General features: G+C 40.0%; 1 protein-coding gene across 4 annotated transcripts in view; it reads right to left on the reverse strand.

Annotated features, from left to right (window-relative positions):
* Positions 1 to 25,313, reverse strand: part of Fam135b (family with sequence similarity 135, member B) — a 289,484-nt gene that overhangs the window by 163,235 nt on the left and 100,936 nt on the right. For all 4 annotated transcript variants that reach the window (XR_003951438.1, XM_006521393.4, XM_006521395.3 and 1 more), the window contains exon 2: positions 19,817 to 19,912. Coding sequence is in view for 3 of the 4 variants with exons in the window: in XM_006521393.4 (XP_006521456.1) it covers positions 19,817 to 19,893 (77 nt within the window). In the remaining variant the exon portion in view is untranslated. The remainder of the gene's footprint in view (positions 1 to 19,816; positions 19,913 to 25,313) is intronic.

Raw genomic sequence — 25,313 nt, forward strand, 5'->3', positions numbered from 1 at the left:
GGTATCCTGATGCAATTGCACAGCTTGCCCTTAAAGGCCTAAAAGCAGCAATCACCCACTTTGGGCGAAGTCCATATCTTTTAATTGTACCTTATACCGCTGCACAGGTTCAAACCTTGGCAGCCACATCTAATGATTGGGCAGTTTTAGTTACCTCCTTTTCAGGACAAATAGATAACCATTATCCAAAACATCCAATTTTACAGTTTGCCCAAAATCAATCTGTTGTGTTTCCACAAATAACAGTAAGAAACCCACTTAAAAATGGGATTGTGGTATATACTGATGGATCAAAAACTGGCATAGGTGCCTATGTGGCTAATGGTAAAGTGGTATCCAAACAATATAATGAAAATTCACCTCAAGTGGTAGAATGTTTAGTGGTTTTAGAAGTTTTAAAAACCTTCTTAGAACCCCTTAATATTGTGTCAGATTCCTGCTATGTGGTTAATGCAGTAAATCTTTTAGAAGTGGCTGGAGTGATTAAGCCTTCCAGTAGAGTTGCCAATATTTTTCAGCAGATACAATTAGTTTTGTTATCTAGAAGATTTCCTGTTTATATTACTCATGTTAGAGCCCATTCAGGCCTACCTGGCCCCATGGCTCTGGGAAATGATTTGGCAGATAAGGCCACTAAAGTGGTGGCTGCTGCCCTATCATCCCCGGTAGAGGCTGCAAGAAATTTTCATAACAATTTTCATGTGACGGCTGAAACATTACGCAGTCGTTTCTCCTTGACAAGAAAAGAAGCCCGTGACATTGTTACTCAATGTCAAAGCTGCTGTGAGTTCTTGCCAGTTCCTCATGTGGGAATTAACCCACGCGGTATTCGACCTCTACAGGTCTGGCAAATGGATGTTACACATGTTTCTTCCTTTGGAAAACTTCAATATCTCCATGTGTCCATTGACACATGTTCTGGCATCATGTTTGCTTCTCTGTTAACCGGAGAAAAGGCCTCACATGTGATTCAACATTGTCTTGAGGCATGGAGTGCTTGGGGGAAACCCAAACTCCTTAAGACTGATAATGGACCAGCTTATACATCTCAAAAATTCCAGCAGTTCTGCCGTCAGATGGACGTGACCCACCTGACTGGACTTCCATACAACCCTCAAGGACAGGGTATTGTTGAGCGTGTGCATCGCACCCTCAAAGCCTATCTTATAAAACAGAAGAGGGGAATTGAGGAGACTCTACTCCGAGTACCAAGAGTGTCTGTGTCTATGGCACTCTTTACACTCAATTTTTTAAATATTGATGTTCATGGCCATACTGCGGCTGAACGTCATTGTTCAGAGCCAGATAGGCCCAATGAGATGGTTAAATGGAAAAATGTCCTTGATAATAAATGGTATGGCCCGGATCCTATTTTGATAAGATCCAGGGGAGCTATCTGTGTTTTCCCACAGAATGAAGACAACCCATTTTGGATACCAGAAAGACTCACCCGAAAAATCCAGACTGACCAAGGGAATACTGATGTCCCTCGTCTTGATGATGTCCAGGGCGTCAATAATAAAGAGAGAGCAGCGTTGGGGGATAATGTCGACATTTCCACTCCTAATGACGGTGATGTATAATGCTCAAGTATTCCCCTGCTTTTTTACCACTAACTAGGAACTGGGTTTGGCCTTGATTCAGACAGCCTTGGCTCTGTCTGGACAGGTCCAGACGACTGACACCATTAACACTTTGTCAGCCTCAGTGACTACAGTCATAGATAAACAGGCCTCAGCTAATGTCAAGATACAGGGTGGTCTCATGCTGGTTAATCAACTCATAGATCTTGTCCAGAAACAACTAGATGTATTATGGCAAATAGCTCAGCTGGGATGTGAACAAAAGTTTCCGGGATTGTGTGTTACTTCCATTCAGTATGAGAAATTTACTAGGGCAGCTAATTTGTCAAAAAGTCTTTTTCAGTATATGTTACAGAATTGGACGGCTGAATTTGAACAGATCCTTCGGGAATTGAGACTTCAGGTCAACTCCACGCGCTTGGACCTGTCCCTGACCAAAGGATTACCCAATTGGATCTCCTCAGCATTTCCCTTCTTTAAAGAATGGGTGGGATTGATATTATTTGGAGATACACTTTGCTGTGGATTAGTGTTGCTTCTTTGGTTGGTCTGTAAGCTTAAGGCCCAAACTAGGAGAGACAAGGTGGTTATTGCCCAGGCACTTGCAGCTCTAGAACATGGTGCTTCCCCTGATATATCTATGCTTAGGCAATAGGTCGCTGGCCACTCAGCTCTTGCATCCCACGAGGCTAGTCTCATTGCACGGGATAGAGTGAGTGTGCTTCAGCAGCCCGAGAGAGTTGCACGGCTAAGCACTGCAGTAGAAGGGCTCTGCGGCATATATGAGCCTATTCTAGGGAGACATGTCATCTTTCAAGAAGGTTGAGTGTCCAAGTGTCCTTCTCTCCAGGCAAAACGACACGGGAGCAGGTCAGGGTTGCTCTGGGTAAAAGCCTGTGAGCCTAAGAGCTAATCCTGTACATGGCTCCTTTACCTGCACACTGGGGATTTGACCTCTATCTCCACTCTCATTAATATGGGTGGCCTATTGCTCTTATTAAAAGGAAAGGGGGAGATGTTGGGAGCTGCCCCCACATTCGCCGTCACAAGATGGCGCTGACAGCTGTGTTCTAAGTGGTAAACAAATAATCTGCGCATGTGCCAAGGGTATTTTTCCACTACATGTACTCTGCCTTTCCCATGACGTCAACTCGGCCATGGGCTGCAGCCAATCAGGGAGTGATGCGTCCTAGGCGAAGGATAACTCTCCTAAATAGGGACGGGGTTTCGCTTTCGTTTTGGGGGCTTTCGTTTTTGGGGCTTGGGGCTTGCGCTCCTGGCTCCTGAAGATGTAAGCAATAAAGTTTTGCCGCAGAAGATTCTGGTTTGTTGTGTTCTTCCTGGCCGGTCGTGAGAACGCGTTTAAGACACACACACACACACACACACACACACACACACACACACACACACACACGGTGTGTGTGGGGGGTCATACCAGGGCAAATAAATATTGCTAGAGGAAAATGTCCAAGAGAGGAAACTGAGGCTTGCATTTGAGGTAAAATCCAATTCCATTGAATCTGGGATATGTGGACATGTTTGTGAGAGAAAAGGAAACAAATTAGGAACTAGGAAATCTGAAATCCCGAGAGGATTCTTTCACTTGAAGGCTCAACTAATTATAAAACCTGGGAAGTCATTGGTGTGTACTTGGCTTTTAACCCCATGGGAGTTAACTGAGCCCGTGGGCATTAATAAAGAAGTTTGCAGTTTGATTGGCAAAAGGGTGAGCCATTCCTTGGAAAGCTCTTAATAATAGATAGCATTCCATTGCTTTAAGTGTCAAAAACAATGCAGTCTTCAATAATGCAGTCTTAAATCAGCAAGATGTTTCCCATTTTCAGTAAATAAATACAATTCACAGATCCTAGGCATCTATGAATCAAGTCCAATCTAACCTCTCAAACACCCCTTCCCTGTTTCTTCCCCCTTTTCCCTATCCCTCTGCTGTAGTCTCCAAGCATTTAAGTCTGAAATCTAAAGGTTTATGTCAATCAGGGTGAGAGGAACAGAAGGTAATCCTATATGGTTATTGTTCAATCTGCCTCATCTTCATTACTTCATTATTCAATATATTTTAGGTTTGTTGTTGTTTGTTTCTTTGCTTAACCTCACTGCTCTAAATGAAAAGAGTGCCAGAGACTTTTTCAATGCTAAACTAAGGACACTGTTTTCATTTCAGGGCTGTTTCCCGTGGTCCCATTGCTCACCAAGTTACTGAAAGAGATAAATGAGAAGAACATACACTCCTGCAAATATTTCCTTGACTTTTCAGAAGTCATTCATTGGTGGGAATTGAAGTTTGTAAGAGGCTTCTTTCTCACACTGTTCAGTGAATGCCTTCACCATGACTCCCATCCAGATGACATAAACAACACTCAACAAAGGAGTCAGGACATAAGAGTGCCTGCTACCCTCCACGTGCACACTGACTCTACCTACCAAGGTCACCTTTTCACCCTCCAGACAAACTAGACTCTAGGCCAAGTGTGACCCCATGTTATGGTTTGTATATTCTTAGACCAGGGAGTGGCACCACTTGGAGGTGTGACCTTGTTGGAATAGGTGTGACCTGGTTGGAGTAGGTGTGACACTGTGGGTGTGGGCTTAAGACCCTCACCCTAGTTGCCTGGGAGTCAGTCTTCCACTAGCAGCCTTTGGATAAAGACATAGAACTCTCAGCTCTGCCTGTGCCATGTCTGCCTGGATACTGCCATACTCCCACCTTGATGATAATGGACTGAACCTCTGAACCTGTAAGCCACCCCAATTAAATGTTGTTTTTTATAAGACTTGCCTTGGTCATGGTGTCTGTTCACAGCAGTAAAACCCCAACTAAGATACCCCATTACCTTCTACTTAACACAAATGGTGGTAGTCAGCTTTCTGTCACTATAACTAAATACTTGAAATAATAAACTTGTAAGAGAAAGGAGATATTTTTTTCTTTTTTTTTTAATTAGGTATTTTCCTCGTTTACATTTTCAATGCTATCCCAAAGGTCCCCCATACCCACCCCCCAATCCCCTACCCACCCACTCCCCCTTTTTGTCCCTGGCATTCCCCTGTACTGGGGCATATAAAGTTTGCAAGTCCAATGGGCCTCTCTTTGCAGTGATGGCCGACTAGGCCATCTTTTGATACATATGCAGCTAGAGACAAGAGCTCCGGGGTACTGGTTAGTTCATATTGTTGTTCCACCTATAGGGTTGCAGTTCCCTTTGGCTCCTTGGGTAATTTCTCTAGCTCCTTCATTGGGGGCCGTGTGATCCATCCAATAGCTGACTGTGATCATCCACTTCTGTGTTTGCTAGGCCCCAGCATAGTCTCATAAGAGACAGCTATATCTGGTTCCTTTCAGCAAAATCTTGCTAGTGTATGCAATGGTGTCAGCGTTTGGAAGCTGATTATGGGATGGATCCCTGGATATAGCAATCACTAGATGGTCCATCCTTTCATCTCAGCTCCAAATTTTGTCTCTGTAATTCCTTCCATGGGTGTTTTGTTCCCATTTCTAGCAAGGGGCAAAGTGTCCACACTTTGGTCTTCGTTCTTCTTGAGTTTCATGTGTTTAGCAAATTGTATCTTATATCTTGTGTATCCTAAGTTTCTGGGCTAATATCCACTTATCAGTGAGTACCTATCATATGAGTTCTTTTGTGATTGGGTTACCTCACTCAGGATGATGCCCTCCAGGTCCATCCATTTGCCTAGGAATTTCATAAATTCATTCTTTTTAATAGCTGAGTAGTACTCCATTGTGTAAATGTACCACATTTTCTGTATCCATTCCTCTGTTGAGGGGCATCTGGGTTCTTTCCAGCTTCTGGCTATTATAAATAAGGCTGCTATGAACATAGTGGAGCATGTGTCCTTCTTACTGGTTGGGACATCTTCTGGATATATGCCCAGGAGAGCCTGAAAAAATGTTCAACATCCTTAAGACCCAATCTCTTAAAGTCTCTTCTAAGCCCAGCAGTACCAGTAGTACCAACAGGGTTTCACCCTTGTTCTAATTTGGTATCTGTTACTATAATGAACACTGTGACCAAAAGTAGCTTCAGGAGGAAAAGGTTTATTTGGCTTATAGGTTACAGCCCATTATTAAAAGGAGGAGGCCAGATCAGGAATTCAAGCAGAAGCTTGCATCATAAACCACCATGCAGGAATGTTGCTTACTGGCTTGCCTCCTCCAGGAATCCTCTGCACTTCTTCTCCTTTCGACATCACTAAAGTGTCACCTCGAGGAGAAACACTATTGCCTAAGCTTTGTCTTTGTTCTGATCATAAGGTGAAAATCATATCTATTTCATAGGGCTGTTGATGGCATCTCAAGAGTGGGTACAGTGAAGGTGTGGGTATATGGTTTGAGCTTACAAAGCTTTTACAGAGCCATGGTCATTGCATGACTTTGGTTAGGCTCAGCAATGCCCTTGAACTGAGAGAACTCAATCCAGATTCTAGCAGGCATCCAAATGCCATTTGAACTGAAGGCATATGGACTCACATCAGCTACTACTACTACTACCACCTGATTCTTCTCCTAAGCCTTTTTGCATAATTCACCCAATGGAGAATTGCTCTGTCTTTACTCTCCCCCATCACTACAGTGAAAAACACTAGTTCTCTGGTTCTACTATCCCAGACTTCTTTAGTTCCTCCCTCTGAGCTATCCCACCTTTTCCAACATCTTCCCAAGCCAACTGTCATAGGTTTTGTCTTCAAAGTGACATTATGTAACCCACCTGATCAGCCCTCTTATACTGTTTATAGCCCTCCTTATCTATGAGATGGACTTCTAGCTCAAAACAGAACATCTATGCCCTTTACAATCAATCCCCCTTGCAACTTGACCAGTCCTATCTTTCCTAGTCTATCAAAAACACCACTTCTCGCTCATTCTCTTCTGTAGAGTAGTACTGTTCATAAGATCCCAGGCCGTTTCTTCGTCTAGACCTTTTCACAATGTATTCCCAAGGCTTGAGGTTCCTTTTTATTCTTACCTGGCTAGTGACATCCCTCATTCAAGTAATATTTCCTGCTATTTTATGGGTGACCGGGTATCTATCCTGTACCTTCAATAGTTTGTCTGTTTCTACTTCCATTTCTGATCTGTCTTTTTTATCTCTCTCCCCCATAGGACCTTCTAAACAACTTGCATTTGAACCTGGTTCTTTCTCTTTATTATGGCAGAATCTCTAGGATACAAACTATTAAAGAACAGACAATGTGATGTCTCCTACAGAACAGAATCTGCATCACGTTGTTGGGTTTTCCATGGATAAGAATGCCTTTTTTGAGGAATTTCTAATTCTGGGTATGAAGCACCTACTTTAGATGCTGTAAGAAAACTGGACTCAAACCCTAAGCAGGACAGTGGGGTTTCCATCTATGACACTCCCCAGTGAAGATGCTTGGTTCAGAATTAAGTCAGAACTACTGGTAGGTAAGGCTCTCTTGGCTAGTTCTGCAAAACCTGATCTCAGTTTTCCTATGTAATTTATAAACATTCATTAGCATATAATAAAGATAGGCAAGGATGAAATCAAACAGAGAAGTTAGCACCTTGACCACAGGTCCCAGCTACTGGAAATTAGAGGTACTATAGCCAACACTCCCATTCTTAAATGTTCTCTTGTGTACTTCACTGTCCCCAAGGCCATATGCATTTCATTCTACTTAATAGATCTATTTGAAGGCTGGCAAGTTGGCCCAGCAGGAAAATGCACTTGGACACAAGCCTGATAACCTAATAACCTAATAACCTGAGTTTGGCCTTGAAAAAATCTGGATGCTATGGTGTGCATCTGTAATCAAGAGCTGGAGATGGGAGCAGAGACAGAAGAATCATCAAGCTCATGGAGTACACAGCATGGTAGAAACAAATAGAGGGACCTTGCCTCAATAATGAGAAAGGAGAGACTCATTTTTAACAAGTTATCCTCTGTGTGTTCTCTGCTGCATGTACATAACCGCATTTGTAATGCAAAAACAATTAATATATAAGAATAAAATGTTAAAGAGAAGTGGGTGAGACTCACTGAGTGCCAGTGAAAGTCCCAGAGGCATTCTGCTTTTCTTTGATTCCACCAGGGGGTAATTGGGCCCTCTGGGTGGCTCTGAGCTCACAGGCAGCTTTCTCCACCCCTGCAGTTCAACATTTCCTTCCCTGCAGAACTCTTTGCTTTACACACCTGCTGAGTATGTCCTCACCAGGGGTTAAGAGGATAAAAGGCTCAAAGCAGCAGGTTCATGAAGTCACAGATTAAAAAGCAAATAAGGTAAAAACAAGCCTGGGGCATTATTATTATCTATATGGATTTGCTGTAAAAAAATAAAATAAATAACCCACAAAGCCCATGTGTATAAGGACACAGATGACTGAATTCAGGTCAGTCCTCACAGAGATAATAATGACATTTCATGGAGAGTGATCAAACTTTATTAAAATAATGATTACACCATTTTAGAAAAAAAAATCAGAGATTTTGACACTTAGCTATACTCTTATGCCTGACCAAGAGTAATACATACTGAAAAATCAAATTGGTTTAAAGAAAATTGGGGAAATGCATTTTTTCATCTTAAACTGAAAATCACAGACCTGACTGGAATGAAGTACTAAGTCCATCACTTCTGCAGAGAGTCTGACCATGTGCAGGGATCTCCAAGCTTCTGCAGTGTCTTACTGTGAGGAGGCCTGGGAACTTTACTCTAGTTTGCCTTCACTATGCTCCTACCACTACCCCTTTTCCTAAAAAGACATGGGTATTCAATGGTTTTCTCAAACCTGAATAATCCTCATACCCTCTCAAAAGTGTGGGACAGAATGAAAAGAATCTCAATACAGATTAATAAAGGAAGTTAAAACAAGATTGTTTCTGACAGAACCAGACAAATCAATTAGATGATCTCTGGCAAGCAAAGATAATTGTATTTCAAAGTCTATTAAAGCATATCAGGGCCAGTTAGCTAATTTCACAGGGGGACTGGCTGTCGCTGGGCATTAGGTAGCAATGGGAAACATCGGGCAGAAACACAAGATGGCATTTTTCTCCCTAGGATCACTAGACCTATAAACTCAGCATTTGAGTTCAGCATAAAAGTGGCAGGTGTATTTGTTCAAAGGGGATTTCCATCCTAACAGGGCTGTGAGCAATTGAACGGCTATGCCAGATCTGACAAAACTGATTATACATCCTTTGTGTGAAGTTATTCATCTAAAACCTCTGAAGAGACATCTTTAAAATAAGATAAAGGAAAGGGGTTGAGGAAAGACAAGAGACGAATCTGAACATCAAATGGTGAAAAATATAACTCAGAAGGAAAACCAGACTGACTGAAAAACCTTTGAGAAATAAGACTTAGAAGTGAAGTTTGAATTTCTTTTAAATAACAAATATTAGGTCCATCTCAATTGTTCACATTGTAAATGAGGGTTTGCATTTGTTGCCACTGTTACCTGCAAATTTATCTTTCATTAGGGACGCTGCATATGGAAATTTTTAACTTAATACTTGTTTTGAAAGTGTCTTTGTTAGAATAAAGTTGGCACAAATGTAGCCATATGGAAGGCCAGAAAATAGTGGCCATGCTTTTCTCTGTTTCTATGGAAACTTTGAATATTTGTTTCATATGCATTTTCTTCACCTTTCAAACAGGATATTTAACTGTGCCCCTGAGATGCTGAGTAAGCATTTGCAGTTCATCCCGCAACAGTGTCCAAAAGCGTAAGTGTTATGATCTGTTTTGAAAATAAGTATCTTGAAACATTAAAATAAAAAAAAATAGTGAACATTTTTCTCTCTTTCAGGTATAAATGGGCTAAAAATATACATAGATGATAGACAGGTATGAACAGAATGGGTCTTGTAATTAACCATTCCTCTATTATTGTTATTTTTGTTTGTTTTTTCAAGACAGGGTTTCTCTATGTAGCCCTGGCTGTCCTGGAACTCACTTTGTAGACCAGGCTGGCCTCAAACTCAGAAATCTGCCTGCCTCTGCCTCCCAAGTGCTGGGATTAAAGGCATGCACCACCACTGCCTGGCCCCATTCCTCTATTATTATCTATATAAATTATTCCTTAGAACATTGCTGCTCTCTATAAAATAAGAGCTTGTCTGCTGCCTTCTTGTGCCCAGTAGCATTCTGAAAGCAAGCTGAAGAGTGTCTGCAGTTTCCACAACAGAAGGATATTCAAAGACATTTGGTAGATGAAACAGCACAGTTCTCAGGTCAAAGAGAATAGCAAGAAAGGCAAATAGACTCTTCTTACAAATCCAATCAACCATCTGAAAGCTGAGGATTTATCTGGGGACCTTTGAAAACTGTGAACTGCTTAGTGCTACTCTAGTTGGGCTTAGTTAGCATGGGGAGGGGGATAGTTTAAGCTCTCCAGGTAATTCTAGTCCTAGGTCAATGTCCAGGGTTAAGATTTTCATAAAAAAAAGGCTATTAACAGTACCCCCTGCTTATTCCAAGCAGAAACACTCAGAAAACAGGCTAGATTGTGGTTTCCTGTGATTCAGGCTCAGAAGGTCTAAGACAGTGGATATGAGTTGGATTTTTAAAAAGTTCTCAGGGGTTGGTGGCACTGCAGCCAACAAGCCACACTTCAGGTGCTGGTGATTTAAACATGAGAGGATAGAATTCGTCCTCCCTGTATTAGCACCATTTAATGAAGATCTAGAAGACTCTGTCTGTAATTGAAGGAGGGGAAAAAAAGCAGCATAAGCTAGAACTTCACTTTTACTGTACTTCAGGCATTACTGGGAACAGGGACACTTAAAGATGGCAAAATCAGATCCTCACTCTTTAAAATTTTACAATTATCAAAGAGAATAGAAACTACTCATAACACCTGATAATATTACCAGTACCCTATAGCCTAAGTTGAAGAAGAGGAGGAGGAAGAGGAGGAAGAAGAGGAAGAAGTAGATGAAGAGGAAGAAGAGGTAGAGGAAGAAGAAGAGATAAAGGGGAAGATAAGGAAGAGGATAAGGAAGAGGAGGTGGAAACGCCTTTCACCTCCATAACCCACTCCCTGTTTTCCTTCTTCATAAATTGTCGTCATTAGTCTTGGACTGGATCATCTCCCTGACATCAGAGCCACTCTGTTCTTGCCTTGTTAGATTCTCCTAGATACTAACCCCAGTCATGCTTCAACTGACAGTCTGATACAATTTATGTCATGAAAGCTTCTCTCGCTCTTGCCTACAGATTGGATTATCCCTTTTGCATCATTTCCTGGTACCCTACATGCCTGTTTTGGTGATAACTTATCACATATCATGTATGTTTTTCTCTCTTTCTTTAGGTTGGTAAACATCCTAAAGTCAAGTGTGCAATCTTTATAATTGTAGTGTTTCCACATACGTCATAATAAATATAATATTGACTCTCTGAGTCTAAGTCCTCCAGAGACATATTATGAATAAGCTAAGTGGTGGGAGTATATGAATGAATAAGGTATTAAAATATGATTAAATGCTGAAGTATTGACCCACCAAAACAGTTTGAGAAATTGAAGCCTCTTCCATATTCAAGCCTGGTCCTGCAAAGAGAGCCAAAACTCATAGCTATGGGATTCTTGAGCACCAAGGGAGACTCTTCTACTACAGTTTTTTTTTTTCCTAAAACATCATATTGTTAAGCTGCCTTATAAATATTTATGTTTATACCAATTCTTCCCCTAACTTTGGTCAGAAATGCTTTTTATTGTAGTGGGTAGGGCTTCACTAAGACAGGCATTGCTGTTCACAGTTGTGAGAATAAGCAAGTATGAGTGCTCAACAATAATAGATGGGACATAAGTATCACTCCCACCCCACCCCCAGTGCTAATGGAACACCCACCTAAAGGGAAGAAAAGAATATAGGAGCTGAACATTTATGAGAATCACTGCGAGATGCTGTATTCTGGATATGAAAAGGCTATTGCATACATGAATTCAAAACAGCTATGGTTTCTGCACAAGATCTTCCGAAGATCAAACCTGCTAAAATTCCAGCACTGCGGGATAGTAATATCCTGATTCCTCACTGCTGGCTGAGGAGCAATTGTTAGCTGATGGTTTCTGCTGGAGGATCATTATTCTTTCATTGTGTAGTTGATTCTCAATGCCCCAATGAATAACTCCACACTCGTGTAATTCGGGGCAACACAAATTGGACTCAGTGTGTTAAAAACAAATATCCAACATTTGAAGATGACAGACAGATGAGGAAGACATGAAGTTGCAAAGGGAAAGTTGGCAATGTCCTTGGGTTGTTAGAAGGGCAATGAAGTGGGACTGAAATCTGAATCCAGAGAATCGAGATATATTGTATTCATACGTGAAAATTTCAAAGGATAAAAAAATGAAAAAGAAGCATTTATATATCATTGGTTAAAACATCAGCTTCAAGAGAAAATTATAACCTTTTTCAGACATTAAAAATTAGTTTGAGGAGGAAATATTTGAGCTAGAACTTGCCTAGGGTAGAATTTTCAAGGCAGTACTAGGCATCAGAAAAACAAAGATGTTCTCTGAAGCAAGAAGTTTAAGATTAAATTATACAATATATGAGGACTAGAGCATAAAAGGAAAAGGAACAGAGGGTTCTCAACAGAAAGCAAAATGATTATGATAACCCTGTGGTTTGTTACTTCCTGAACATTATTACAGACAGACTGGAAACAAATGTGTAAACCACATCTGACAGACACTAGCCACCATGATGGCCCATCCCATGTTTTATTTGTTTGTTTCTTTTCCTGTAATTTTTAGCTTGCCACTGTTAGAAGACTAGCTATTACAGACTATAAGATATTGGCCCCATGAATATATCCTACATATTTAATTTTTGTTTTTAATTATCAGTTATATGGTTTATTATGAAAATTTCATATACTCTTCTGTCAATATACTTTGTTCTTACCCAGCCTCCACTGCCCTACCACCTACCACCATCACCAACCCTGTTCCTGTCTGGTGTGACCTTCCTCTCTAGAGATAGTTCTCTTGCTGCTTTAATGTCACATGTGTTCCATAACTACCCCTTTACCCCCTCCCACTCTTATCTTATAGATTCTGCTTGTTTTGAATGTATAGTAATGTCTTGTCTACATGAATGTCTATTAACGACATATAAGTCTGGTGCCCACTAAAGTCAGGAGAGGCCATTAGATCTCCTGAATTTGGAATTGCAGACACTTGTGTGCCACCATTTGGGTGCTAGAAATCAAAATTGAGTCTTCTGGAAGAGTAGCCTTTGTTCTTAACCATGGAGCCATCTCTCCAGTCCCCTCCATGTGATTTTTTTATGTGTTTTTAATCCGGGGACAATTCATACATTTATAAAATGTATGCTGATCATTTTCATACCCTCCCTTCTCTCTTATCCTTCTTTCACTCTTGACAAACCTGTTCTCACCAGCAAGTCCTCTTCCTGTTTCAAGTCTTTTTATCTACCTTGTTTTGTTTGCTTAATTACATACAGATCATCCAAAATCCTCTACATTCTGAGGTGGCAGAGCATGGCTCCAAATCCAGCTCTAACTTCCAAATTCAAGGTTCCCAGTAGACTATGTCTGCATGAGTCTTAGTGACAAATGTGGGTGTGACACCTTGTGATATTTGTTGACAATGGTGAAGACATGTCCCCCTTTGAGAATTTGCCTTAGTCAAAATAGACTTTGAATAAATGCAAGCTGACTGTTTGCTCAAAGCAAACATCATCAGAAGACATCCTGCCTCCTGGAACTGGAAAAGCCATCCTCAAATATGAATGTGCTGAAAGCAAGTAACTCTGTTAGTAGGAACAATCCTCAGACAACCTTCTGCATTTCTATGTTTTTGCCACCATCTTGTAGCTCTTACACTCTCCCATCCCCCTCTTCCTTGATATTCCTTGAGTCTTAGGAGAGGAGAGTTAATATAGATGTCTCATACATAGCTGAAAGCTCACTTGTACAAATTTTTGCACCTTAAACAGTAATGAGTATTTGGATTAACCACTACTCACTTAAAACAAAGCATCTCTGATCAAAGTTAGAAGCAGCATAGTTCTATGGATATAAATGTAAACCTTTAGAAGGCAGTTTGACAACATGACAATTTATTAAAGCAACAATAAGCCCTCCATTATCACTTCCCTATCGTCTCCCACTTGTCACTTTTAAGTACAGGAGAATACTGTACTCCTGTGGAGCAGCCTTAAATCTAATCATGAAAGTTGTTGGTTACTCCAGTATAGTCTTGTCACTATTGCATCATTTGGGACACTTTTTCAGGGAGCTTGGTATAATAACATATCGAATCTAGCTCTGTTTAAGACCATTGATGCTTTTCCTTATCTGGTAACCTGGATGGCATCTTCCAGCACAATGAAAACTAACCAGTGAGAAGATTTTCCTAGTCAGTTCAAGAATGAGCAGTCTGTGTCCTACAACCAAAGCAACAGGACATTACCAATTAATTATGATAGGACTAGGACCACAGCAGCCTAGGTTGTTCATCTCCTTATTTATCTATTTCAAACAGGAATATTTACTGTGCTTATCCCTTAATTCTTTCTATTTCACCAATCTGAAACTGTCAGGCTGGCACACCTTCAAAATGTTTTCTTCTGAATTTCAAGTTTGCCTTGAATCCCAAAGGCTTTAAAACAAGATTTCTCAGCAATAAAGGGGCAATTAAGACTTTGGGACTTTACACACACACACACACATTCCTCACTTTTTGTGGTCAGAGGAGGATTTAGATCAGGTATGTCTCCTTAATGACTGCATGTTAATGCTTGGGTATTTGCAATGGAGATATGGTTGAGACACAGAACCTCTTGGTCCATCCTCAGATCATCGGGAGCATACTTTGGGAGATTCTGAAACCTGTCTATCTGAGCCCCTCTCCATCACTCTTTCTCCATTTCTCTCTCTCTCTCTCTCTCTCTCTCTCTCTCTCTCTCTCTCTCTCTCTCTCTCTCTCCCCTTCTTTCACTCTTCCTCCATCTCACTCTCTCCCCTAGATATCTTATCTCTATATCTATCTGTAGATATCTATGTCTGTCTGTCTGTCTGTCTATCTATCTATCTATCTATCTATCTATCTATCTATCTATCTGCCTGTCTGTCTATCAATCTAATCTCTATCTTTATTCCTCTTTATTTTTCACCTCAATAAGGCAGATTTTGCTCCACTATACATACTTCTGTCATGTGACACTTTGTCCTAGATCCAGGGCATTAACATATTTTGGACTGAATCTCCCAAACAGGTTAACAAAGATCAAACATTTCTAACAATTTTCTAAGTTGCTTAAGTGATGGAGCTCTGACTGGCAGGCCTTCCTAGTGACCATATGTGGTGTACTTGTTGAATCGTTTAGTCATCAGTCTTTTCATTCCCCTAATCCACCACATTTGAGAAACATTTTTGTTCTCCCCACTGACAGCAGAAATCCACTAACTTTTTTTTTTCTGAAGTTACCCTAGGGCCTCATCTTGCCCACTAGGTCTCAGATGCAGCTATCCATCTTCCATGAAGTTTCACTGGAAGTGTGGCTCCTTTGGGATTCACACTGAAAACATCCTCAACTATTGAGCCTCGGGGGACTGTACCCATCAGGGCTCTCCTGACAGATGCAGAATTCTGGTTGGCATCATGCCCAGCCCATCTGTAACTTACTGAAGGCAAGAATTCAGGGGACTCCAGGTCATTATTTTAGTGTTTTACTGTTGATTTAACTTTGTGGATACTAGAGCTCATTTTTGTAAGAGGTGTAATTCCTTTCCTTTAGACTTCACTGAACTATGTTCATAGTTAGAAGTCCACTCTCATATTTTTAGTCATAAGCTAATTATCTATATATGAAGAGTGGAGCTTAATGTTAACCAAAATATTCTAGATTAAGAGGTGGAAGCTTTGTGTTTAGTTCTGGTGGATAACTAAGAGCACAACAATGGCCTTTATTGTTTAGGAGACTCTGTTTCCTTAAGACCCACAATTCAGAGATGTATCCCACCTGGGGCATTGGGATTTTCATTTAAGAAGGTATGGCTTCGAGGAGCCACTTATTCATCACTTCAGAGTATTTCTTCTCATACTCTTGTTGCTACTTAAATAAGAGACTGATGACAGGTGAAAGAGTTGAGAAACTCTTTCTCTTTGTCTGAATGCCCTCACTCTCACTGGCCAGTTCATTTCTTCCCTGGTATTAGAGACTGAAGACCAGCTAACATATCCAGTCTGGCAGACTGAACAACTATTGGATCCTTGAACTTTTGTTAAGACAAAATCATTGTTGGAATAGTTGGTCCACAGGCTGTAAGCCACTCTGATAATTATATAGAGATATTACAGATTGGTACAGATAAATACATAAAAACAGTAGTATATGACAGACAGATATAAATATGTTCTATCAATTCTATTTCTCTAGAAAAACCCAGGGAATACAGAATGTCATTCAAAGAAATAAAACACAAAATTAACAAGTCTATATGTTGGGAGAAAGAACAGGTTCATCAAAACTGAGAAGGGGCAATGGGTGGTATATGCAAGCAAAATCCATTATGTATCTTCAAAATTTTTCTCAAAGGATACATTTTTAATAACAGAATTGAAAGTCTGTAAATGAAAATGCTCTTCTGGTGCATTAGTGGTCTCTATATTGTATGATTTGCAAATTCATGAGTAAGCATATCTTTGACCAAACATGTGTGGATGTATATATCACAAGTTTTGGTTCTGATTTAGCCTAATGATGAGTTTGGCTATGTAATGCCTCCCTAATATTCACATATAAAAGGAACATTAGAGACAAGCTAAAGAAGTTATGATTTTTCACATTAACTTTTCAACCCCTTTTACAACTTCACAAAGATCTACTCATACCTGGGATGTGTTGTTCTACAAGGCTTTGTTAACATTGACTATTCCTCATGGGTCTATAGATCAAATCATGTTTAAAATAAACTCAATTCAGCCTATTTATTTATGGATCTGATTAAACTATCATTTTAAATTCCACTGTGCACATCAACTAACTTTTAGGAGGAGTTGGGTAAGTAGTGTTCAGGCATTTCTTGGTATCATCCTACACTCATAACTCTAGAGTTCTGTAAGGGTTCAGGTAGTTAAAACTAGAATGATATTTATGGCTGTGTCCAACCATAACCTGGAGTATCATGTGCTATGCACCTTGCTGTTCTGTGGAGCCCTCCTTGTTATTGACATCTGGGCTGCTGAACAAGACTCAGGACTGTTAGATATAGGAACAAAGAAAGTGCTTCAGAGTTAATGTAGATCTTAATTATTAGAGTAGCTTGCTTTACTTATTCCCCTTGGCTAAAATCACTGTAAATTGAACATGTAATATCATCTATCTTGTGCACTTTGGAAAGAATGTAGACCACTTAAACAACAAGCTTAATTAATAAAAACGAATTCAGGATTGTGAGTGAGAGAGTCTTAAATTCCCCAATCCACTTGGCTATGCTAAAAGTAGGGTATTTTAACCCCAGTTCCAAAGAAGCCTATATTAAAAAGTTCACAAGGTTCTATTTACTTCTAGAGTTTGGTAACAAATACAAAAAGTGTCTAATGGCAGGGTGAAATTAGCAAAATGGTTTCCTTTTCTAACAAATGTGAAAATGGAAGATCTGAGCATGAATGAAGCATCAGCATCAGAAGTGGAACCTGCTCAGATCTACTATGTTTCATTCTAAGTAAGAAGGGAGTGGAAGGCAGATAAGCAATCAGTGATCCTAACCACTTGCAAATCCTATAAATCACAATAATGACTAGCATTACAAGATGTCCCCACATGGTATAATAGTGACACTTTTATCTTGGGAGGAACCAATAGCTATCTGAATGGATTAAAGGCTCACTCAATACAAGAGATGTATACCTTATACTGTAAACCCACCATAGTTGGTGAATTTGTGCCCCCTAAAAACCTACCTCTGCCACTTTATAAAATATTATAATTTCTAACTGCAGTTTAAATACTTATGTATTTAATATTAGTCCAATATAGCTCTCACCATCATCAAAGAATGCTTCCTCTTTCAGCATACACAGAATATTATATACACATTTGGACAAAATAGCAAGAAAACTGATCATGAGGTGTCCAACTCTAGTTGATAAATCTACAATAGAATCTCTACACCTAAGGTTCAAGGATCATTACTGAAAAAGGGGTGGAAAGAGTGGAAGAGACAAAAAAAAAACAATGTCTGCTATGAAATAGTATCTTCCATTTATGACAAGGAAGTTATGTCCATGAAGTCTCAACCATGTAGTCACCTAAACAAGACATGCACAATGCCAACACCAGCTAACATGCTAGCATGGGTGGGGGAAATATCACAAGACCCCACTCCTAGATGAAGAATAACAAGCAATAATAACTGCTGAGAGGGAAATTAAGCCTTTGACAAGGATGAAACACCTGATCAGCCAATCCCAAGTCGTGAGCCCTAAACATACATAGACACACACGCATACACACACACACACACACACACACACACACACACACACACACACAGATATAATTTCTTCAATATAAACTTTTTTTTAAGTTTAATACTTTGAGGAGTTGGGAACCATAGGAGAAGTTAAGGTTAGGGTGTAAACAAAGTAAATATAGTACAGAGGTTATTGTAAAAAAGGGAGATCATGGATGGTACTCAAAAATAGCATTAATTTCAGATGTGTGCTTCTAAAACTGGAGTACTGCTTCACTGGTTGAAACTGTGCATAGGTCCACCCAATGACAGCTTCTATCTATGACTCTGCCCTAAGATTATTCTGGTCTTATAATTTTCTTTATGTAACAGAGTCATTAAAAATAGGCTACGCAATGTCAAGAATGGGCACCAAGAGGTTCAATGACCTAATTACATGTTTCTCAAAGGAAGCTAACCAAATGACCAGCAAATATTTGAAAAACAAATCAGTCTAGTATTACTAATTAGTAAGTAAATGATCATTAAGACTACAAGGAAATCTCATCTAGCCTTAATTTGGAAAGCTATTATGAAAATAACAAATAAATGTTGGCAAGGATTTGCACAAAGGGGACTTTCACATATGTAAACAGTATTATAAAATAGTACAATTATGGAAATCTGATTAGAAGTTACAAAAAATGACAGAATGATCTTGCAAACCCACCCTGAGTGTGTGTGTGTGTGTGTGTGTGTGTGTGTGTGTGTGTGTACATACATATGTACATACATATACATATATAAAGGAAAAATCACCAATATGTTGCTGATAGAGGTATGGTGAGAGATAGATAGATAGATGGGTAGATAGATAGATAGATAGATAGATAGATAGATAGATAGATAGATACATATATACATACATACATACATACATACATACATACATACATATATACACCATACATATTACATGACCATATTATGTTTGTGCATATGCATATAATGTATCTTTTTTCAGGTGGGAGGATACTGTATTGGGTTAAATTAATCATATAAAGATAAATACTACATGTTGTTTCTGTTTTATAAGAGTGAAAATGGCCAGGAAGTGGTAGTGCACACCTTTAATCCCAGCACTTGGGAGGCAGAGGCAGGAGGATCTCTGAGTTCTAGGCCAACTTTGTCTACAAAGTCAGTTCCAGGACAGCCAGGGCTACACAGAAAAATCCTGTCTTGAAAAACAAAAAACAAACAAAAACAAACAAACAAACAAAGAGAGTGACAACGATGACTGTATGGAAAGAGAACAGTACTACCTTAGTTAGGATTATTATTGCTATAGTGAAACATCATGACCAAAAAAAAAACAACAACTTACAGAAGAAAGGGTTTATTTGGCTTATGCTTCCACATCACAATTCATCAAAAAGGAAGTAAAGGGCAGGAACTCAGACATGGCAAGAACCTGAAGGCAGGAGCTGCTGCAGAGAACATGTGCATAAACCTTCCATCTGCAAACTCACTTCCTTTAAAATGCAGTGAAGAGATCAACAGAGAAGAGAGAATGTAGAAGAAAATGTGGGAGGGATGAAGGAAATTAGCTCTTAGTCAATGCATAATTTATTCCAGATGAACTAATAACTAATAGTTTGAATTTTCCATTAGACAGGAAAATAATGAAAGTTCTTCATGAATCCAAAATGTCTTATTACCTGACCCCCCCCACACACACACACACAAACCCACACACATACACACTCATTCACAGAGTGAATTATACTCACCCTCTCTGAAAGAGATCCACATTATAAAATTTATGTAGCTCCACAGAAAACTCAACTGTTCCTTGTACTTCAGACATGATCTTTTTGGTTCATTACCTGAAAAACAAAGAAATAAGTTAACTGCTTAAGATGACTTTAGCCAAATGTATACAGCCCTGGTTTCAATAACCAGCAACTTAGCAATGCTTAGATGGGCAAGACCATGTGGCTGACAGGACCAATGCAACACCGTGTTCTGCTTCATGGTGTGTTCAAAGGATCTTCTTATATAGAAGGAAGAAAGGAAGAAGGAAGGAAGGAAAGAAAAGAAAGAAAGAAAGAGAGAGAGAGAGAGAGAGAGAGAGAGAGAGAGAGAGAGAGAGAAAGGGAGAGGGAGGGAGAGAGGGAGGAAGGAAGGAAGGGAGGGAGGGAGGGAGGGAGGGAGGGAGGGAGGAAGGAAGGAAGGAAGGAAGGAAGGAAGGAAGGAAGGAAGGAAGGAAGGAAGGAAGGAAGGAAGGAAGGAAGGCAGGCAGGCAGGCAGGCAGGCAGGCAGGCAGGCAGGCAGGCAGGCAGACAGACAGGCAAGGCAATCCTTTAATTAAGGCCTTGTGGTTAGCCTTAAGGGCTGTTTTGGCTGGAACTAAGTCCTGTTCTATGGCCCTTTCATCTATCTATGACATGGAGGCCACATATCCCCTATTACTATCAGGAGCTCACATTTTCTGACAGGCGACTTTAGGCAACTCAGTTAACCCCCCAGTTCTTTGGTGCTGTTTCATCTGTGAGTGTGAACTGGTGACTGCATTTGGTTTGACTAAATTATAAGAGGACGATGTGAACATGCCCCGTTGATCCTTTTGTACACACCCTGACATGTAGCAAATTCTCAATAAAGGCTAGCCAGCAGTGATGACAATACATACTAGTCACAGAATGTCACTCTATCATCAATATTGAAGAGGCAGGTGACTGAAGTGGCAGCAGAACACATGGGTGTTGTGATAGGCAGATGCTATTCAACTTGACAGATGGATGAAAAATCTGATAAGAAGGTTGGGTGAGACACATGGAAAAAAATAGAATTACAATCTCATATTGCAAACAAATCAAGAAAAGGATCCCAGGCAGACTGAATTTGGAGTATGTGAAATCAACTAGATATGAGATATTTGAACAAAGAAGGGGATATGAATTAATAGAACACCTGCTGTACTCATAGGATTCTGGGTAATATAGAATGCAATTCTCACAATGTACTTGTGGCTCAGCTGTTCTTGGTAGTTGGTATGTTGTGAGAAAGATTGAGAGCAGAAGAGATAAAATCAGAGGACATCTAGACTTTCATAGCTGGCAAAGGTGATGGACATGTGGGTCTTTTCTGAATGCCTCCCTCAGCCCTCTGGTTCAGAGTCAACTATCCAGAGTAATGCTAGGCCAGCTTCTAAAACCAGGAGTGCACAGGATTAAGTAAGCTTTCATCCTGCGTTTCAGTACTGACAAGGGCTCCCTCCAAGGGAATACGTCTGAAAATACAGGCTACATGTCAAATGAGAATGCTGCACAACCTTTTAACCCATCTATATAAAGGCTGAAACTTAGAATTCTCACACAAAAACAAATAAAACAGAACTGAACCAACTAGACTATTCATTGTGTTGGGCACTCCAGAGTGAGCTACAGTTTTGATCAACATGATAGAACCAGCTGGGGTCAGAACCTGCCCGCTTAATACCAATCTCAAGATGTGTCCAGGAAAGGCCAAAAATCACTCTCTGTAATCCACTTATCATGCTGAAAGAAGCACTGCATGCTCCCTATTCTCTTATCATCCCACAGTCGCAATGATCACAAATCTCCACCACTGGCTCAGTCATCTGACTCTATGATTGTGTGTGCCAGCCTTTAATTACCCTGGTGTCTCTTAAGCTATTATCCCTGGGGCTGAAATACACACACATACACACACACACACACAGAGAGAGAGAGAGAGAGAGAGAGAGAGAGAGAGACAGAGACAGAGACAGAGACAGAGACAGAGACAGAGACAGAGACAGAGAGTAAAGGAGGAGAGGGAGGAAGGAAGGGAGGGAGGGAGGGTAAAGAAGGAAAGGGGAGGAGGAGGGAGAGCAAGAAGGAGGGAGAATGCTAGTATTGATTTGCACATGTTAAATGCAGCCAAGAGTTTTACACATTCTGATTTACACAAAACACTGCTACTATTTTGGGAACAGTAGTGACCCAGGATCCCAAAGACCTTGCTTTTCCAGCTCCAGTCCTTATATGCATGTTTTCTGAGGCAGTAAAGCACTATGAAACAAATATCAAGAAGAAAAAAATGTTTACTAGATGTAAATGTGGTGCTATCATTTTTTCTGATGGTATCATTATCATTTTACCATCCTATGATTTAGAACATATTAATAAAGTCAGAGTTCTGGAATTTGGAAACACAAACACAGGAACCTTTTCTTTAATATCATATGATTAATTATAACCTGCACATGTCATTAAATGAAGGAGCTAAGTTCAAATTTTACAACATCCATTTTAAATTTCCACTTTGGTCATGATATGAAATGCATGCTCAATAATTCAACACTATATACATTGATTTCAACCTTCTCTCTAGATCTTTCCACTTAAAAATTAATGAGGATCTTAGACTGGTGGCTTTTGAATATGGTCCTCAGACTAGCAGCTTCAATGATGAAAGCAACAACTTAGAGTCCTAACCTAGATCTACTGAGGAAGGTCTCGCTCACCCATCCTCCAGGAATTCTGACGTACATGCTCATTTCAGAACCACTGCCCCAGATACTATGCTAGGAGTTGACTAGACTTGAGTTGACTCAGTACATTGTGAGTCATGTCATTCTAGATCATGGTTGAACTTCCTGTTCACTGTTTTCCACACAGCTTACATTTACCCTATAAGATATCCTTAGTGACTGGGTTGGATTAAAGCATGTTAACAGTTTAATACATTATTAGGTATACTGTAAAATATACACATGAACTATATATACATATGGCAGTTACAAGGTACATGCCCAACACAACCCATTTCACTACATCCAATACTCACCAAGCACACAAATACATGCAATATACACAAACATGGCATAGCTACATGTAAAAAAATAATCCATGGCACTTATGATGTCTACAACAAGTAGTATGCAGACTAACAACCACACACCCACTCATACTCAACATACATATAAAAGATGCCCATAGCAAAAGATCAAAATCACCATGTTTAGACAACCCACATGTACACAAACTCACTTTGTACACAACACAAAGTCTTTGTGCTGCCTGCTGCAACCAAATGCCATCCATAATTGATAGCTGCAAACATCTTTTGGGATTTGATTTTATCACAGTTCCTAGACGCTACATCTTCAAGTTCTAAAATTACTGAGTTTAAAGGAATAAATTTCCCCCAAAATGCTCAGACTGAGCAAGAATGACCATTATACTTTGACTCAGGTAACTCGAAGGGAAGAAAGGTATTTTCACATAAGACCCAGAATTTCTCTAAAGAACTAACCTTTGAGTGAGAAGGCCTTTGCTAAGCTTTTGTCCATGGTAATCAATGGCAATCTCTCTTTTTAAAGTGCAGAGGACCATTAGGTATTTGCCATGTGAGTTCACATGGAGTAAGCACACCTGTCCTTGATACATACTTCTTCTGTATGTAAGGCCTCTGGTATACTAAGCTTCACTCCCTGCCTGGTCACTAAAAGCTTTCACCTGCATGAGGTCAGTTCAGCCTTCCACAGGAGTCTACTAGGAGAGAGAAAGGCCTGAAGATGTAATGTGAGGTTACAAAGAGGTTTCATTGTTCAGGAGGAGAGCAGGAGATCTGGTCTTGCCAATAATTTTTTTTTCCTCAGCATTAGTCCCAATCCTTCCCACAAAAGAACCATCTATAAATTAAAGATAAAAATCCCATATTATTGGGTCAAACAGCCAGACTTCCTCAATACCAGAAGAGACCTAGTAATATTTTCACGGTAAAGTTTGTAGCCACTGTACCTGCTTCAAATCCAGCTGGGACAAGGAAATACTGGAGCTAAGAGAGGAACTAGAGGCCAGATGACAGCACCAGTTCCCTAATTGTACAAAGAAAGACAAAAAAAAAAGTGATGGCAGGAAAGAGTCCTAAGCCTTTCTCTTTGCAAGCTCAAGTCAAGCTCCTTCTGTCAGTTATGTAGACTGTCTAGATTTATGCACTGTTGTGTAAAAAGCAGTCTGGGCAGCAATCAGGGGTCTCTGTGGTTGCAAGGCAAGTAAGGCATGTGAGTGTGCATAGGTGAGCATAGGTGAGTGTGCATAGGTGTGTGTGTGTGTGTGTGTGTGTGTGTGTGTGTGTGTGTGTGTGTGTGTGAATGTGTGTGTATATGAATATAATAAGTATGTGTGTGTCTCAAGTTTGTAAATAAATGACCCAGGATTTACATACCTATTTTTACCATTTGGTTCAACTTTCAATCCTTGGTCTCTGTCTTGGTATAAAGAAAATAGTTTGCTTAACCAGAAGGATAAAGTTGAAAACACTTGTTAATCTAAACCTCCTTATGAAGAATATTTCATCTGCGCTTCCTTTTTATATTATTCTTCAGATGTCATGATGCATTTTGTACATGTAAGTTTCCTTTGTTTGTTTATTTGTTTGTTTAGTTGGTTGGTTGTATGGTTGGTTTTGTCATCATTATCCAGGAGGGTACAGTCAAAATTATTGAAACTGAGCAACATGGATTGGAGGAGGTGGAGGAATGAGCTCATTTCCTTCTGCAACTGTGGTCAACAACTCCCTCCTCTAAAGATGTTGCCAAGAAAATTTTCCAGCAGAGGTATCAGAAGGATTCCTAACTTACATAAGATTGTCACTCTCTGCAAAGGTGTCCAGGAATCAACTGGACATTGGACTTTCATACACTCAAACTTAGTTTTCAGTCCTCACCACCTTTAGTTATTCAAATCCAATCCATTGTTTTCATTTCTATAGCACTGCCATGGGAATATGGTCACCATCTTCTTCCTGCATTAGCCCTGCTTCCTGGGTACAGGCATCTGGCCCAATCCATGCTTCTGTTAGGACATGCTCACACTCTCACCACAGTGAAGATCTTTCTAAAGCACACAGCAGTTTCCATAACTGTAAAGTGACTCCTCAGTGTGACATAGGAGATATTTTTTAACTGTGGATTTCTTAAGACACAGTGATTCTTACCTTCATTCCCATGCTGTGTCTGACATTAATTCCTCTCCTAAGTTCTACAATGTGAGTTCTTCTGAGCATCTTATGTTTATACAGGCTCTGGGAAAGAAACCTTAGCCCAGAAGGGTACTGCTTATGACTAATGATGTCATAGATTCAAGGGTTCGAGCTACCGCTACCAGATTGCATTCAATCAGCCATAGAAATTACAGTTTTTATTTCTTTCTTCAACATAGGAGTTAAGTAGGATTCCTTTCTTCAGCAAATTTTCAAAAGTCAAAAGGTAATCCA

The sequence above is a fragment of the Mus musculus genome, chromosome 15, assembly GCF_000001635.26.
Source record: "Mus musculus strain C57BL/6J chromosome 15, GRCm38.p6 C57BL/6J".
Taxonomy (NCBI): domain Eukaryota; kingdom Metazoa; phylum Chordata; class Mammalia; order Rodentia; family Muridae; genus Mus; species Mus musculus.